Source organism: Ornithorhynchus anatinus, chromosome 5 (genome assembly GCF_004115215.2).
Source record: "Ornithorhynchus anatinus isolate Pmale09 chromosome 5, mOrnAna1.pri.v4, whole genome shotgun sequence".
NCBI lineage: Eukaryota > Metazoa > Chordata > Mammalia > Monotremata > Ornithorhynchidae > Ornithorhynchus > Ornithorhynchus anatinus.
Window position 1 is genome coordinate 97,943,277 of NC_041732.1, and position 19,444 is coordinate 97,962,720.

Consider the following 19,444-nt stretch of genomic DNA (forward strand, 5'->3'; position numbering starts at 1 on the left):
CACAGTATTCATTCATTCATTCAATCAATAGTATTTATTGAGCGCTTACTATGTGCAGAGCACTGTACTAAATGCTTGGAATGTACAATTCGGCAACAGAGAGAGACAATCCCTGCCCAATAACGGGCTCACAGTCTAAGCAATAATAATTGTGGTACTTGTTAAATGCTTATTATGTGCCAGGCACTATACTAAGCAGCGGGGTAGCTGCAAGATTGGACTGGACAATTGGGTTGGACACAGTCCTTGCCCCACACAGGACTCACAATCTTAATTCCCATTTTCCAAATGAGTGATTTGCCCAAGGTCACACAGCAGACAAGCGCCAGAGTCAGGATTAGAACCCAGGTCCTCTGATTCTCAGGCCCGTGCTCTTTTCACTAGGCCAAGCTGCTTCTCAAAGAGCATACAATCTAATGGAATCAGATGAAGTAAAGAAGATGGGGGCAGATAAGTAAGGGGGGACAGGGAGGGAAGGCATGTTATAGGCAGCCCTGACAAGAGTTTGCATTTCATCTCCACTTCCACATCAAACAGAAACTCCTAACCATTGGCTTTGAAGTACTTAATCAGGTCAACCCATCCTACCTCACCTTACTTATCTCCTACTCCAGCCCAGCCCACACACTCTGCTTCTATAACCCCAGTTTATTCACTATGCCCTGATCTCGTCTCTCTCCCTGCTGACCCTTTTCCCATGTCCTCCCCCTAGCCGGGAACTCCCTCAACCTCCATATATGCCAGACCACCACCTATAAAGTATCTTTCTACCTACAAAGCATTATTAGGGCCTTTTCTCCTCCAAGAGGCCTTCCCCAATTAAGCCCTCTTCTCCCATCTCACTCTCCCTTCTTTGTCATCTGTTCACTTGGATTTGTGACCTTGGGACATTCGATATTCACGCTACTCCAAACCCCAGAGGACTTAGGAACATATCTTCAAATAATATATTATAAATTACTTATGGATTCATATTACTGTATGCCCCCCTCTAGTGAGAAGCAGCGTGGCTCAGTCGAAAGAGCCCGGACTTGGGAGTCAGAGGTCTTGGGTTCTAATGCTGGCTCCGCCACTTGTCAGCTTTGTGACTTTGGGCAAGTCACTTAACTTCTCTGGGCCTCAGTTACCTCATCTGTAAAATGGGGATTAAGACTGTGAGCCCCACATGGGACAACCTGATCATCTTGTATCCCCCCCCAGCGCTTAAAACAATGCTTCGCACATAGTAACAAATGCCATCATTCTTTTAGATTGTGAACCCGTTGTTGGGCAGAGATTGTCTCTATCTGTACACACAGTAAGGATTCAATAAGTACGATTGAATGAATTGAATGAATGACTATAAACTTTTTATGGGTAGAGAACATGTCTGCTAATTCTGTCATACTCTCCCAAGTGCTTAGCACAGTGCTCTGTGCAAAGAAGGTGCTCAATAAATGAGATCGATTGATTGATGGATTGACTGTGAGATTTCTGGGAGCAGCAAAGGCTGCTGGGTAGACAATAAGAAAGGAACAGTGCTTGATGCGTCCATTTTCTGTTGACTTCAAGCTGGCTTCATGCTGCTGAATTCATTGGAGTTCTCCTCAGTGCAATGCCAAGGTGTCTGTGTCTCAAGCCCCTGAGAAGACTTGCAGTCAGTGCTTGGCACAGTGATGGAAATTTCCATTCCACATATTCAAAAAATCTCTTTAGAGCCCTATATCTAAAAATGTTCCTGTCTTAACCAAGCACTCCCCAAAGGTGTGTTAACTCTAAAGGATGGCAGACACTTAAAAAGCTGGTTTTCCCTAAGGGAAAATAATGCAAAAAATATAAAATAGCTGTTAGGCAAACAGGAATATTTTACAATTCAGCCTTCTAAGTAGAGAGCAAATTTCAAACTCTACTGCTGGGAAATGAGAGCAGGCCTGAAATATGCACCCAAGCAAATAAAATGGTACCCAGTGTGCTGGGCTTGGTGAATCCCAGAATGCCATCATTTGGAAGGAATTGGGAAGAGCTTCAGCTGCACTAGGAAAAGCTAAAGTTCCTGAAATCCTAAGAGGGATTTCACTTCAAGTAGGTCGTTAGGCAGGAGGGAGGTAAAGTAACAGGGACTTTTTATGAAGGTAGAAAAAAGTGAAACCAGACTTTTTTCCACCCACCAAATTGTAGCCATTGAAAACTGCTTGAAGTTAGGGAATGTGTGTTTTGCTACTGCTCTGCTCACTTTCCAATCGATCAATGATATTTATAGAGGGCTTGCTATATGACAAGCACTGTACTAAGCGCTTGGGAGAGTACAATACAATGGAGTTTGGCAGGCGTGTTTCCTGCACACAACAAGCTTAGAGAAAATAAATACAGGTGGGGAAAGCAATAGAGTAGGAAGATATGCCATAAATTCTGTGGGGCTGAGAGCTGAGTTCCCAAGTGCTTTTATTTTTTTATTAAGATTTTTTGTTAAGTGTTTACTGTCCCAGGCACTGTATTAAGCAATGCAGTAGATGCAAGCTATTCAGGTTGGACATGGGCCATGTCCCACATGAGGCTCACAGTCTTAATCCCCATTTTATAGATGAGGTAATGTCGAGTCCCAAGTGGCCAACTTATTACCTGAGATTATATTAGAGGGTTCATGTCTTGGGGCCGCGGAGGGAATGACCACCATAATTTAATTAGGAATGAGATACTTTAATATTCAGTATGAAATCAACAGAAAGTCAAAGATGCAGCTTTAGCAAAGAAAACACCTGTACCCTGCCCAACCCAGGCAGAAAGTTTTCCTACCACGAGATTATCAGTCAAATCTGGTGGTCTGGTCCTTAACTAGCCAGCCCAGTGCAGGCGTCCCTAGCCTAAGAGTCCCTGGACGCGGACCATCTCTGCCTTCGGAGGATAGTGAGCAGCAGCACGGGATTTGTTTCCCCCTCCTCTCCTCCTCTTATTCATTTCTTTTTTTTTATGGTATTTGTTAAGCGCTTACTAGCAGCCAGGCACTATACTAAGTGCTAGGGTGAATACAAGCAAATCGGTTGGACACAGTCCCTGTCCATGGAGGTGCTCACAGTCTCAATCCCCATTTTATAAATGAGGCCCAGATAAGTGACATGCCTTGCTCGAGGTCACACAGCAGAAAAGTGGTGCAGTGAGGCGGAGTGAGGAATAGAAACCTTGACCTTCTGACTGCCAGGCCCATGCTCTACCATTTCTCCATGCAAAACATGGAGCTTCTTCTGGGTGTGCCCTAATCTATTACTACCAGATAGTTTTTTCGGTTCCTGGCATTTGTGGTGACAGCACAGTTTTCTTTCTTCTCCGGTCTCTTTCTTCTCTGATCGCTAAACCGGGGGTCTCCCCACCTTGGCAGGATACAATAAGCAAAAGACTGGGGGTCGTGTTTGTTGAGAGAGTTAGTTTAGAAAGTGGATTAGGGTTTGAGTTCATGTTAAAAAGAGGTAGTCTCAAGAAGTGGGTCCAGGGGTCATGCTTTGTTACCAAAAGTTAGTTTTAGCAAGTGCACCAGAGTCCAGTTAATACCAAGGACTTTAGCTTAGCCTATCTTCCTTCGACACTCCACCCCAGCCATAGCAAGAGTGTGGCTCTGGCTCACTTCCAGTGTCCAGGCTGTGAGTAGCCCCAGGGGGCTATAAACCTGACATTCCTTACACAAAGGCAAACAACAGAGTATTAGGTGAATCAATACCCATAAAAATACGAAGAATAAGCCAGTATGTAATATCATTTGGTCTTTGCTTGGAGCCTACCTGGCTGTCTGGCTGTGATCACAAAAAGCAATAGGCCGAAGGGCATTAAGTTTCACATGTTGTTTACACAAGGTCCAAGCTGCACTAGTCAGATAACTAAGACATAGGGAAGTAAAGCAGCTTGCCTAAGTTCACCCATCCCCATCGCCCCTACTCGCCCCCTTTGCTCTACCCCCCTCCTCGCCCCAAAGCATTTGTGTACATATGTACATATTTGTAATTATAATTCCATTTATTTTATTAATTATGTGCATATATCTATAATTCTCTTTATTTAGAATGATGCTAGTGATGTCTGCTTCCTTGTTTTAATGACTCTCTCCCCACCTTCTAGACTGTGAGTCCGTTGTGGGCAGGGATTGTCTCTGTTGCTGAATTGTACTTCCCAAGCACTTAGTACAGTGCTCTGCACATAGTAAACTCTCAATATATATGATTGAATGAAAGAATGAATGAAGTGGAGGGCTGGAATTAGAAATCAGGTCCTTCTGATGCCCAGGCATGTGTTCTGAACTCTGAGGGCACTTAAAAAATACCACTCAGTCAAATCATCAATGATATTTATTGAACACTTTCTTTGTCCAGACCACTCTTCTAAGTGCTTGGGAGAATAAAATAGGGAAGCAGCATGGGAAGCAGCATGGCTCAGTGGAAAGAGCCTGGGCTTGTGAGTCAGAGGTCATGGGTCTAAACCCGGCGCCGCCGCATGTCAGCTGTGTGACTTTGGGCAAGTCACTTCAATTCTCTGTGCCTCAGTTACCTCATCTGTAAAATGGGGATTAAAACTGTGAACTCCACATGGGACAACCTGATCACCTTGTATCCCCCCAGCGCTTAGAACAGTGCTTTGCACATAGTAAGCGCTTAACAAATGCCATCATTATTATTACAATAAAATGGAGTTGGTAGATATGATCCCTGCCCTCAAGTAGCTTAAACTTATTGAGCATTACTCAGTATTGCTCAGTGCAGCACTTAGTAGTACAGTGCCTGGTACATAGCAAGCATTTTACAAATGCCATAATTATTCATTACTATTGATCTGTGCAGTGCACGGTATTGAACTGTCAGTAGAGTGCAGTAGAATGGACACATTCCATATCCTCAAGGACTTACAGTCTAGTAAGTGCTTAGTACAGGCTCTGCACATGGCACATGCTCAATAAATACCATTGATTGATTGATTGATTGATAGTGGGAGACATGCACTGAAAGAAATTATAGGTAGTAGTAAGTGATAGTGTTAAAGGCAGGTTCATATTTGCTGTGGAGGAGGGTGGGGTGTGAAATGGTGCAGAAATGATGAAATGGCAGTAATTGAGGAGATGGGAGGTAATAATAGTGATGGTATTTGTTAAGCTCTTACTATGTGCCAAGCACTGTTCTAAGCACTGGGATACAAGCTTATCAGTTTGTCCCACTTGGGGCTCATAACCTTGATCCCCATTTTGCAGATGAGGTAACTGAGGCACAGAGAAGTTAAGTGGCTTGCCCAAAATCATGCAGCTGACAAGTGGCGGAGTTGGGATTAGAATCCATGACCTCTGACTCCCAAGCCTGTGCTCTTTCCACTAAGTCACACTGCTTCTCTACAAGCAAGATCTCCTTGAGGAGATGTGATTTCAGATGGTATTTGAAAATGGGGAAAGCAGTGGTCTGCCAGATAATAATAATAATAATGATGGCATTTGTTAAGTGCTTACTATGTGCAAAGCACTGTTCTAAACACTGGGAGGATACAAGGTGATCAGGTTGTCCCACGTGGGGCTGACAGTATTAATGCCAGTTTTACAGTTGAGCTAACTGAGGCACAGAGAAGTTAAGTGACTTGCCCAAAGTCCCACAGCTGACAAGCGGTGGAGCCAGGATTTGAACCCATGACCTCTGACTCCCCAGCCCGTGTTCTGTCCACTGAGCCATGCAGCTCTAAAGAGTAAAGGAGTTCTAGCGAGAAGAGAGGTTGTAAGCAAGAGCTTGGTGGGCAGAGGGATGAGAATAAGACCCAGTGAGTGGGTTGCTTGAGCAGTCAAAAGGTTTTAAAGGGGGTTATGGTGTGAGAAGAGGATTAATCAGTAGTGGGGACAGAGCTGACTGAGTACCTTAAAGCCTCAGGGCAGGACTTTCTGCTTGATGTCAAGGTTGGCAGCCTTGGAAGGTTTTGACTACTGGGAAGATGTGTGCAGAATAATGTTTTAGAACACAGATCCAGGTAGTGGAGTGAACTATATCGTGGAAAGTAGAGAGACTGGAGGTATGGAATGATCGGTCAAATATCTGACAAGTTTCTGGATAACCCCATGCCAAAGCAGGTATAATTTTAGCTGAAGTAGGAAAAAAGTAGGGAAGCAGCCTGGCATAGTTGATGGAACACAGGCCTGTGAGTCAGAGGACCTGGGTTCTAATCCCAACTTTGCCAGTTGCTTGATGTGTGACCTTGGGCAAGCCACTTAACTTCTCTATGCTTCAGTTTCTTCAACTCTAAAGTGTTAAAATAACTGCTCTCCCTCCTACTTAGGTTGTGAGCCCTACGTGGGACAGGGACTGTGTCTGACCTAATTAACTTGTACCTACCCCAGAGCTTAGAACAGTGTTTGACACAGTATAAGCACTTAACGAATACCATAAAAAAATGGCCTCTGACACGGTGGGTCCAGCCAAGGAATCGAAATGTGAAGAAGTGGCCACTATGGCCAGGTATATTGTTGAATCGGAAGCCCGTCATCCTCAGGGCCAAACTTAGTGGCTGTTATAACGTCCATAGAACTAAGAGAAACTCTTGTCACAGTGATTTCCTACCAACAATCTTCGAAGGCTGCTATAATCACCATCTTCCTGAGGAAAATTGGCTCTAGAATGGTTGTTCCCATGACCACCCCAGACTCAAAGGGTCCGTTTTGTACTTTATCATTTACTGTGGAACAAAACCACTACTTGTTTATCCAAGAAAGATTTCACTCCATGCGTTCTGAACAGGGCCTTGACAGTCTCTGAGACAGAGAGGTCTGATTTGTGATTGACTTAATGCCAAATAAGCATTTATGGAGTCACAACCTTCAAAGATGCTCCTAAGCTTGTATATTTACTGGACAGCACTGCTACACCATCCCCAACTTATAAAATATTTTTAAAAGTTTTCAAAACAAATGCCCTTGAACAAAAACCTTGCCAGCACACTTGTCAGCTCTGAGGCTAAACTGAGCCTACAAGAAACAAAATTTTTCAGAAGTAGCGAGCTACTGCCCGTATTTTTAGCTGCCTGGACACACTCAATCACATCATTCAGGAACACAGGGAATGACACTGTTTATTGTTGTACTGTACTTTCCCCTAGCACTAATACAATGCTGTGCACTTAGTGCTCAATAAATATGATAGATTGAATGAATGACCAAGTGGTCATGACAACGATTGGCATTTGGGATGTTGAAACAGTCACATAATAAAAATTCCCTTCCACCTTCCTGAATATACCCTTCCAACAAAGATGGCAGTACTAGAGCAATTTTATCTAGTGGATAGGGTTTGGGCCTGGGAGTCAAAAGGACCTGGGTTCTAATCCTGACTCCACTTCTTGTCTGCTGTGTGAGCTGGACCAAGTCACTTCACTTCCTCTGTGCCTCAGTTACCTCATTTGTAATGGGGATTAAGACTATGAGTCCCATGTGGGATATGGACTGTGTCCAACCTGATTACCTCGTATCTACTCCAGCACTTAAAACAGTGCCTGGCACACAGTAAGCACCTAACAAATATAAGAAAACAACAACAAATAAAAACATGTTTGGTGTCCTGGCTACCAGACATTGCATAAACCAAAAGTAAGTGTATAAACCAAAAGTAATTGCATAAACCAAAAGTAATTTGGGCAGAGCATATTTTTCAGTCATTTACTATGTGCAGAGCACTGGGAGAGTGAAATGTAGACGAGTAGGTATAAAGAATCCAAGGAGCTTTCAGACTGGATTTTGCAGCTTGCCCATTAAAAGGAACTGGTATGCCTGTCTGCCCCAGAAAGAAAAGAAAGCAAGCATGATTACCGCAATAGGATAACACAGTGGAGGAAAATGATGGATGTGGACAGACAGACATAAAGACACCCTACCCATGAGTCCCCCAAAGTACACAAAAAGTAAAATGTGTGGCCCTTAAAAAAAAAAAAAGGAAGAAGTAGAGAATATTTAATTCTCCTCTTTTAATTTGTGCCCCAGAGGGCCCTGGGATTTAGCCCTCAAATTGTCTGATATCTGATAATAGGCAAATGAAGCGAGAGTTCCACAGTTTGTGAGCAGGTTGAGTTTTAAGACAATAAAATGGAACACAGTTGGCCAACTTGGCAGGCTAAGTCTACACTGCTCATATTCATTGTGGCATTCCCAGAGGCGATGGGTGTTACACGCTGGGTGTTGAGACCACTAAGGTTAACAGATGCTTTTGCAGTTGGCAACAGCAGAAAACAGGCCACAGAGCATATTTTCTGTACTATTGGTACACATTCATTAAGCCGCAGGGAATTTCTTAAGCACCATACAGGGATGTTATTCCCTGGATTCAGGTCTCTGAATTATTGCGAAAGAGTAGCAATGCCTGTTCCCATTGAAAATGTACCTTGAACATAGACCATGTTCTTTTTGTGAACAAGAATGCATGTGTGCTTACTACTGCCCAGAGGAACCTATGTAACTCCACGGGTCTATATTATTTTTGACAAAGTAGAATTCCTTTCTGCTGTATTAATAGTAATAATAATAATAACAATAATAATGACACTTGTAAAGCATTTACTATGTGCCAAGCCCTGTTCTAAGTGCTTGGGTAGAATCAGGTTAGCGAGGTCAAAGTCCCTGTCCCGCAGGAGGCTCACACTCTTGTCCCCATTTCACAGATGAGGTAACTGAGGCAAAGAGAAGTGAAGTGACTTGCCCAAGGTCACACAGCAGACATGTGGTGGAGCCGGGATTAGAATCCACACTCTTCTGCCTTCCAGGCCCAGGCTCTATACTTGGAAGAAAGCTCTTCCCAGGGTCACTCCATTATTAGCTGATTAATTGTTGAATTTGTTGAGCACTTACTCTGAGCTTATTATCCTTATATCCTGCCACTTCTCGTTATATGTGTTGATTTCATTGTCTGTCTTCCCTTCTAGACTGTAAGCTCCTTGTGGGGAAGGATCATATCTCCTAACTCAATTGGATTGTCCCCTCCAAGTGCTTAGTACAGTGCCCTGCACACAATCACTACTATTGACAAGCACTGTACTAAATATTAGGGTTATTAATTCTCTTTTATTGTGCTCTCCCAAGTATGTAATGCTTTTTTCTGCACATAGTAATCATTAAAAATAAAATTGATTGATTGATTGATAGATAATCAGATTTGATCCAGTCCCTGTTCCACATGAAGCTCACAGTCTAAGGGGGAGGGAGAATAGGTATTGAATTTCCATTTTACAGATGAAGCAACCAAGGCTCTAGAATGTAAGCTCACTGTGGGCAGGAAATGTGTCTGTTTTTATAATGTACTCTCCTTAGCACTTAGTACAGTGCTCTGCATACAGTAAGTGATCAATAAATATGATTGACCGACTGACTGACTGATTGACTTGCTCAAGTTCACACAGCAGGTCACTGGCAGAGCTCAGATAGAACTCAGGTCCCCTGACTCCCAAGCCCCTGCTCTCTCACTAGGCCACGCTGTTGAAATATTGTTTGCCAAAGGGGAAATGGACCTGCATTTCCTGTACTCTTGTTCTCGGCAAGTAGATCAGCCAGGGGTGACACCCTAAGCATTCTGGGAAGCCTTTTAAAAATATTTTATAAGTCAGGAATGGTGCAACAAAGCCCTCCAGTAAATATAGAGGCTTAGCAGCATTGTGGAAGGTTGTGACTCCATAAATACTTATTTGGCATTAAGCCAATCTTAGATTGGACCTCTGTTTCAGACATTGTGGAGGCCTTGCTCATAACACTTAGTACAGTGCTCTGCACATAGTAAGTGCTCAATAAATCTGATTGAATGAATGAACGCATGGAATGGAATCTTTCTTGGTTAAACAAGCTCTGGTGCTAAATGATAAAGCGTAGAGGGGACTCCCTTTGAATCTGGGGTGGTCATGGGAACAGCCATTCTAGAGCCAAGTTTCCTCAGGAAGATGGTGATTACGGCAGTATTCAAAGACTGTTGGTAGGAAATCACTGTGAGAGCGTTTGTTTCTCTTAGTTTTATGGACATTATAACAGCCACTAAGTTTGGCTCTGAGGATGACAGGCTCCCTATTCATCAATGCTCTTGGCTGTAGTGGCAACTTCTTCAGAATTTGATTCCTTGATTGGACCTGTTGTTTCAAAGGCGATTTTTTAAATGATAATTGTTACACACCTACTCTGTATCAAACACTGTGGTGCACCCTCAGCCTCCTCCCTGCTCTGAAGCCCAGACATGGTCCCCAGTGCTTTAACAAGTGGTGGGAGAAATGATGACCTCCCTACAGTCCCTCTGAGACTGACCAAGACTACCAATCTCCTCGTCTGGTGCTGCTGTTTGGGGCCAGTCAATTTGTCAGTTGCATTTGTTGAGTACCCACTGTTTGCAGAGCACTATACTATGCCCTTGAAAGGCTACTCTCAAATTAGTAGACATAATCCCCACTGTCAAGGCGCTTACAATCTCTTGGGGGAAATAGATGATTAAATAATTTATTGATGGAAACCCTTCTTAAAAACCTCCAGTGGTTGCCTGTCAACCTCTGCACAAAACAAAAACTTCTCACTCTAGACTTCAAGGCTGTCCATCACCTTGCCCCCTCCTACCTCTCCTCCCTTATCTCTTTCCACTGCTCACCCCGCACGATCCGCTTCTCTGCCGCCCACCTCCTCACCGTCCCCCCTTCACGCCTATCCCGCCGTCGACCGTTGAGCCACGTCCTCCTGCGGTCCTGGAATGTCTTCCCTCCTCACCTCCGCCAAACTAATTCTCTTCCCCTCTTCAAAACCCTACTTAGAGCTCACTTCCTCCAAGAGGCCTTCCCAGACTGAGCTCCCCTTTTCCCTCTGCTCCCTCTACCCCCCTTCACCTCTCCGTAGCTAAACCCTCTTCTCCCCTCTTTCCCTCTGCTCCTCCCCCTCTGCCTTCCCATCCCCTCAGCACTGTACTCATCCGCTCAACTGTTTATATTTTCATTACCCTATTTGTTTTGTTAATGAGATGTACATCGCCCTGATTCTATTTATTTGCTATTGTGTTAATGAGATGTTCATCCCCTTGATTCTATTTATTGCTATTGTTCCTGTCTGTCCGTCTCCCCCGATTAGACTGTAAGCCCATCAAAAGGCAGGGACTGTCTCTATCTGTTACCGATTTGTACATTCCAAGCACTTAGTACAGTGCTCTGCACATAGTAAGTGCTTAATAAATACTATTGAATGAATAAATAATGATTAGGGAACTTTTCAAGGGCTTACTATGTGCCAGGCAGTGTCCTAAAGTACTGGGGTGGATACAAGGTAATCAGGTTGGGGACGCAGTCTCTGTCCCACATGGGGTTCATAGTCTAAATAGGAGGGAGTGGGATTTAATCTCCATTTTACAGATGAAGAAACTCAGGCACAGAAACATTAAGAGAGTTGCCCAGGTCACCTCATTTAGTCATATTTATTGAGTGCTTATTGTGTGCAAAGCACTGTACCAAGTGCTTGAGATAGTACAATATATCAACAAACAGACACATTCCCTGCCCACATCAAGCACACAGTGTAGAGGGGAAACAGACAGCATGGCCTAGTAGAAGTAGCATGCCTAGTGGATAGAGCCCAGGCCTGGCACTCAAAAGGTCATGGATTCTAATCCTGGCTCCTCCAGGTGTCTGCTGTGTGACCTTGGTCAAGTCACTTCACTTCTCTGTGCCTAAATTACCTCATCTGTAAATGGGGATTGAGACTGTGAGCCCCACATGGAGCAGGGACTGTGTCCAACTCGATTAGCTTGTATCCGCCCAAGCGCTTGCCTCAGTGCCTGGCACATAGTAAGCATTTAACAAATACCATCGTCATTATCAGACATTAATATTAATAAATAAATAAATTACAGATATATACATAAGTGCCCTGGGGATGGGAGGGAGAATGAATGAAGGGAGCAAGACATCCGGAAGGGAGTAGAAGAGGAGAGGAGGGCTTAATCAGAGAAAGATTCTTGGCGATGTTCCTTCATTAAGGCTTTGAAGTTGGGGAGAACAATCTGTCTGATAGGAGGAAGGGAGGGTGTTTCAGGCCAGAGGTAGGTTGTGGGCAATAGGTCAACAGCAAGATAGATGAGATCGAGGTACAGTGAGAAGTTTAGCATTAGAGGAACGTAGCATGTGGGCTGGGTTGTAGTAGGAGAGTAGTGAGGCGAGGTAGGAAGCGGCAAGGTGATTAAGTGCTTTAAAGTCAATGTTGAGTTTTTGTTTGATGCAGAGGTGGATGGACAACCACCGGAGTTTCTTGAGGAGTGGGGAAACATGGTCTGAATGTTTGAAGGCAAATGATTTAGGCAGCAGAATGGACTATGGACTGGAGTGGGGAGAGACAGGAGGCAGGGAGGTCAGCAAGGAGGCTGATACAATAATCAGGATGGGATAAGATAAGTGTTTGCATTAATATGGTAACAATTTGGACAGAGAGGAAGGGGCAGATTTTGGCAATGTTGTGAAGGTAGAACTGACAGGATTTAGTGATGGCTTGAGTATGTGGTTTGAACAAGAGAGAGAAGTCAAGGATAATGCCAAGGTTACGGGTATTAACCTTGTGAAACAGGAAGGATGGTGGTGCTGTCAACAGTGATGGGAAAGTGAGCGGGAGGACAGGGTTTGTGTGGGAAGATAAGTTCGCTTTTAGCCGTAATAAGTTCGAGGTGAAGGGAAGACATCCAAGTAGAGTTGTCTTGAAGGTAGGAGGAAATGTGATACTGCAGAGAGGGAGAGAGATCGGGGTAGAGATGAAGATTTGGGTGTCATCAGCTTAGTTGTGATAGTTGAAGCCATGTAAGCTAATGAGTTTTCCAAGGGAGTGGGTGTAGAAAAGAAGGGGACCCAGAACTGAACCTTGAGAGACCTCTACAGCTAGGGGATGGGAGGCAGAAGAGGAGCCTGCGCAAGAGACTGAGAATGAGAGGCCAGAGAGATAGGAGAATCAGAGAGGACAGTGTCAGCAAAGCCGAGGTTGGATAATGTTTCCAGGGCAAGGGTGTGGTTGGTCGAAAGTGTCGAAGGCAGCTTAAGTATCAAGCCTAACGTATCCAAAATAGAGCTCCCTATCTTCCCACCCAAACCCTGTCCTCCCCATGACTTTCCCATCTCTGTAGATGGCACCACCATCCTTTCTGTCTCACAAGGGGGGGAACCTTGGCATTATCCTTGACTCCTCTCTCTCATTTAACCCTCATATTCAATCCATCATTAAATTATGTCGGTCCCACCTTCACAACATCGCTAAAATCCTTCCTTTCCTCCATCCAAAGTGCTACCACATTAATACAGTCACTCATCATATCCTGCCTAGATGACTGCATCAGTCTCTTGCTAATCTCCCCACTCTTCCCTCCCCTCCTGTCTCTCCCCATTGTAGTCTCTACTTTGCTCTGCTGCCTAAACACATTCTACTCTCAAACACCATGATCATCGTGGGGAATCTGGAGAAGGAGCAGGTCATCTGATATCGGAGTTCAGTGGGTCCCAAACATCATTGCCAAGGAAAGACGACTATGTGGACTTCCTTACAGATCAGGAGTCTTGAACTGACTGATTACTGGACTTGATGCCGATTTACATTCTAGGGGGTAAAAGAAAGGCAAGATACAATTTGAACGATCAAGACTTTGTTTAATGAGAAACAGTGTGGCCTAGAGGAAAAGCAGCATGGCTTAGTGGATAGAGCACGGGCCTTGTAGTCAGAAGGTCATGGTTTCTAATTCCGGCTCCACCACACTCCATCTGTGTGACCTTGGGCAAGTCATGTAACTTCTCTGGGCTTCAGTTTCCTCACCTGTAAAATGGGGATTAAGAATGTGAGCCTCATGTGGGACAGCGACTGTGTCCAAACTGATTACCTTGTATCTACCCCAGATCTTAGAACAGTGCTTGGGACATAGTAAGCACTTAACAAGTACCAATGTTATCATTATTATTATTATTATTATCATTTACTATAAAAACATTCAGAACATGTCACCCTGCTCCTCAAAAACTCCAGTGGTTGCCCATCCACCTCTGCATCAAACAAAAACTCCTCACAGGTGGCTTTAAAGCACTCCCCACCTTACCCCTTCCTACCTCACATCGCTTCTCTCCTCCTACAACCCAGCCCACAGACTTTGGGCATCCTCTAGTGCTAACCTAGGGCCTGCCTACACTAAGCCCCACCTTTCCTCATTTCCCAATCCCTTCTGCCTCACAGAATAAATGAATGAACTGTACTAAGCACTTGCACTTCCTGAGAATAATAATAATAATAATAATGTTGGTATTTGTTAAGCGCTTACTATGTGCCGAGCACTGTTCTAAGCGCTGGGGTAGACATAGGGGAATCAGGTTGTCCCATGTGGGGCTCACAGTCTTCATCCCCATTTTACAGATGAGGTAACTGAGGCACCGAGAAGTTAAGTGACCTGCCCAAAGTCACACAGCTGACAAGTGGCCGAGCCGGGATTCAAACCCATGACCTCTGACTCCAAAGCCCGTGCTCTTTCCACTGAGCCACACTGCTTCTCTAGCAACTAGTAGTCAGTCCTCTAGACTATAAGCTCATTGTGGACAGGGAATGTAACCGTTTGTTGTCATATCATACTCTCCCAAGTGCTTAGTACAATGCTCTGCACATAGTAAGTGCTCAATAATTATGATTGACCGACTGAATGACTGAGACATCATGTCTAAGACTATAGCTCCAACCTGAGCTGACCTCTAGCCGAACCCTCGGGAACAGAGATCAGATCTCCTCCCTGCCAGAAACACACTTTTTATACCCAGGAAAATTTACCCTGATGAACTCAAGTAACATCCACTCTCTGTTTGCTATCAGAGGATGTAAGAAAAGTATGATTTAGACAAATTTCTCTGAAAAAACAATTCCTTTGGGAGTAATGGAGACTTGGTTGAGGGGAATCCTTACCTTACATCTTTTGTTTTACCAAAAACTCTATAAATTATGTCCTTCTGGTAGTGCTCAATGTCTTCCTGAGATGACATGAACTCATTGTGGGCAGGAATCGTCTGCCAACAATTAGATTGTACTCTTCCAAGTACTTAGTACAGTGCTCTACACAGTGGGAGCACTCAATAAATGTGATTGATTGACTTTATGAGTCTCTGAATTTCAGAACTTTCACTTAGAAAAGGAAGTTTGATGTTTGTAGGTGTGGGACTGGGTGGAACCTCAGAAGAGGTCAACGGGGAACAGGTACTGAATCCCCATTTTGTACAGGAGGAAACTGAGGCACAGAGAAATTAAATGACTTACCCAAGGTCACACAGCAGACAGGTGGCAGAGTTAGGATTAGAAACCAGGTCCTCTGACTCCTAGGCCCACACTCTTTTCACTAAGCCACACTGCTTCAGTTTGGGAAGACAGAGCTTCTGCCAGCTTGTTCCTCATTAGTATGCTCTTTGTTCTCACAATCCATCATCCTATATTAATAAGGGTATTTTGTAAATGCTTACTTTGTGCCAACCACTATACTAAACTCTGTGGTGGATACAGTATTAGCAGATCAAACCAGTCCTATTCCAGCAGGCAAGTGGTGGAGCTGGGATTAGAACCCAGGTTTTCTGACTCCCATGCCCGTGCTCTTTCCACTAGACCACACTGCTTCTCAGTATGTCAATAGTATGTTCTCTTGCAGATCACTGTATTAGGTGCATGGGAGTGAGAGTACTATAGAATTAGCCAAAACAAAGCTTCCCTTTTTCTGTTAAACTGACGGATTGTACCGAGCTGTCTCTAATCCCGATGCCTGTGACACAAGATCTTCAAGGAAGCAACAGGCCTTAGTAGAAGTGGAAAGGGCATGGGACTTGGATTCAGAGACCAGCTGTGTGTTCTTGCACAAGTCACTTAACTTCTCTGTGCCTCAGTTTTTTCATCTGTAACAGGGAGATTTAATACCTGTTCTCCCTCTGACTTAGATTGTGAGCCCCATTATGGAAAAGGAGTGTGTCCAACCTAATTTTTCTTGTATCTACCCCAGTGCTTAAAATAGGGTTTGGCACAATGTTTGTAAGTGCTGAACATAGTCCCACTATCATTATCATAACTATTGTTAATATTATTATTTTATTAAATGTATGTTTAAATTAGTTTTTTTCTTGTGTTGTAGGTGGCAACCTTTGTCCAGACCCTTCCAGGCTGTGAAGAACATGCAAAAGACTTCCAAAAAGAGGTAGGTGTGGAATAGAGAGTGTCATCTCCAGTTCTAGGCATAGCACAGCTCAGAACCCGCCCCCTCTAGTCTGTAAGTTTGTTGTGGGTAGGGAATGTGTCAGTTTATTGTTGTATAGTACTCTCCCAAGTGCTTAGTACAGAGCTCTGCACCCGGTAAACACTCAATAAATATGATTGAATGAATGAATGAACCCTCTTTCTAAAAGAATAATCCATGAGGGACCAGAAATAAGAACAACTAGTGGGTAATTCAGAACTCAAGTTGGGACAGACCAGGACTAGTCAAAAAATCAACCAAAACAGAAACAGCAACCATGATGAAAGGGAATTTTCCTTCCCATTGTCCTTAGTACTCCTGGCTCAACCCACCCTGGTCACCTGCTGCCCAGACCTAACAAGAAGCGGCGTGGCTCAGTGGAAAGAGCATGGGCTTGGGAGCCAGAGGTCATGGGTTCGAATTCCGGCTCTGCCACTTGTTAGCTGTGTGACTATGGGCAAGTCACTTCACTTCTCTGTGCCTCAGTTACCTCATCTGTAAAATGGGGATGAAGACTGTGAGCCTCATGTGGGACAACCTGATTACCCTGTATCTACCCCAGCGTTTAGAACAGTGCTTGGCACATGGTAAGCGCTTGACAAATATTAACATTAATTATAATTAATAATAATGTTGGTATTTGTTAAGCACTTACTATGTGCCAAGCACTGTTCTGATTCATTTATCTGTGCTTCAGTTACCTTGTCTGCCATGTGACCTTGGGCAAGTCACTTCATTTCTCTGTGCTTCAGTCACCTCATCTGCAAAATGGGGATTAACACTGCGAGCCCCATGTGGGATATGGACTGTGTCCAACCTGTTTATCTTGTATCTGCCCCTTGTATCTATGTGCCTGGCACATAGTAAATTCATAATGAATACTGTAAAAAAAAAATCCCAAAGTGATTGGTTAAATACATTGGTGACAGGCAACTTAAGCTGGGCTTCCCCATAGGCACTTGGGGTTTTGTCAACTAGAGCCCTACCCCAATCTCAAAGATCACCTACAAATAAATTATGAGAAGCAAATTAATCAGTAATATTTATTAAGCACTTACTTTGTGCCAAGTGCTGTATTAAGTTATTGGGATAGTAGAGTATAATTGAGTCAGTAAAATGTGCCCCTCCCAGGATCATACCTGGAGAGTTTCCAGTCCTCTATCAGTCCCAGCTACTGGAGGAAGATTCCTAGCTTGGGCAGTGGCTGGTGAGTGGAAGGCAATCTGCTACAAGTCAAAATTCACCTGTGCTGGGTAGCAGAGGCATGGAAGAGAGTTGAGGGCAGAGACTCTATTTAGTGCGCCGAAGAAGGCAATGGTAAACCACTTCCAGATTTTTACCCAGAAAACTCTATGGATACACTACAAGAATGATTGCAGTTGGAGGTGGGGTGTTCTGGGAGGCATGTGTCCATGGAGTTGTTATGGGTCGGAAGCGACTCGACAGCATAAAACAAGTAAGATGTGGTCCTTGCCCACAAGGAGCTTGCAGAGTGTAGAAAGAGAGACATTAATAATAATGTTGGTATTTGTTAAGTGCTTACTATGTGCAGAGCACTGTTCTAAGCGCTGGGGTAGATACAGGGTCATCAGGTTGTCCCATCATCAGGTTGTCCAACATGGGGCTCACAGTTAAAATGCAATTCCTATATTGTAATGTGAGCCCACGTCGGGCTCACATTAAAGTACAATACCTATAGGGAAATTCGCATGAGTGCTGTGGAGCTGAGGTGAGTTTTCTAAGTACTTAAGGGGGACACAGCCAAGGGAGTAGGCAACACAGAGGGGAGGGCAGATAGGGGAAATGGGGACTTAGTCTGGGAAGGCTTCTTAGTGGAGGTGTGATTTTAGGAGGATTTTGAAAGTGGGTAAAATGGTGGACTTTCAGATACTAAGGGGAGAGAATTCAGGGCCTAAGAGTCAACTCTGTTCTTCATCATATTTCAAACATTTGGCCTACTCTGCCTTTTAACATATTAAAGAGCAGTTCTGAGCATTTCAGGTCACTATAGCATAGAGTTTGTTATGGAGAGTGATTACAACCCATTTATTTTAATTTTTTTATCTGCAGCAGATTGATGGCAGAGCATTCCTTCTTCTGACCCAGACAGATATCGTTAAGGTGATGAACATCAAACTTGGTCCAGCATTAAAGATCTATAACTCCATCCTCATGTTCAGAAACGCCCAAGACGTTGTAGAAGTGGATTCTGCATCTAGCAAGGTCATCAGGGGATAAGTGCAATGTTCTCTTCTTATCACTGAAGCAATAACATTTGGGATAAGTGAACTTGATTTTAGCGTTTCACATTTTATCCCTCCCGATTTAATCCGACAATGTAAAAGGGTCTATGTTTTGTACATTTGGAATATTTTGATGATTAAGTGCCAAAAACAACAGCAAGAGATTTGGGCACATTTACTTGTAAAAAAAACTGTCTTTAGTGGAGTCTTTTCAGCCTGGTTACATCAAATCAAGCAGACATACGAACGAGGTCTATGTGTACATTTTTATTCTGTATCTTCCATTTGCCATCTTATAAGCATAAAACCCATAAGTGGTGAAATATTAGAAAACTGGTATTCGTAAATAGGTTAATATTGTCACCAGAACAACAACATCTGAGCTGGGTTCAAAGTTATTACCTGTACCATAACATGTCTGCAAAAGGCATATAAGAGAAGTGAAAAAGGCCTAGGGCTTTAAAAAGACTTCATGTGAAATTTTTGTATACTTACTCAGGAACGTGTGAATGTGCTGGGAGGTTTTTGTAAGTAAAGCACATCTTTTCATTATTTTTTCATCATGCTGTGTTTGTTCATGTGTCCAGTCCACTGTTTCTCTCAGACAGCTTCTCTGGGCCCAGAAAGTGCCATATTCAATAAAAAAACTCAGGCCTGGGTCTTTTAACAATAATAATAATAATAATTATGGTATTTGTTAAGTGCTTACTAAGTGCCAAGCACTGTTCTAAGTATTAGGGTAGATACAAGGCAATCAGGTTGCTCACAGTCAGTCCCCTTTTACATTTGAGGTAACTGAGACACAGAGAAGTTAAGTGACTTGCCTAAGGTCTCACAGCAGACAAGTGGTGGAACTGGGATTAGAACCCATGATCTCTGACTCCCAAACCGTGCTCTTGCCACTAGGTCATGCTGCAACTATAAAAGTGGACAGTGGATAGACCACAGGCCTGAGAATCAGAAGGACCTGGATTCTAATCCCTGCACCACCACTTGTATGCTCTG

At 43.7% G+C, this 19,444-nt stretch overlaps 1 protein-coding gene across 1 annotated transcript in view; it reads left to right on the top strand.

Annotated features, from left to right (window-relative positions):
• The window catches only part of L3MBTL4 (L3MBTL histone methyl-lysine binding protein 4), a 437,216-nt gene extending 418,043 nt beyond the window's left edge, over nucleotides 1-19,173 (top strand). Inside the window, exons 18-19 of the mRNA XM_029064475.2 lie at nucleotides 16,095-16,157; nucleotides 18,267-19,173. Coding sequence (XP_028920308.1) covers nucleotides 16,095-16,157; nucleotides 18,267-18,434 — 231 coding nt within the window. The 3' untranslated portion in view covers nucleotides 18,435-19,173. The remainder of the gene's footprint in view (nucleotides 1-16,094; nucleotides 16,158-18,266) is intronic.
• Nucleotides 19,174-19,444: the final 271 nt, after the last annotated feature.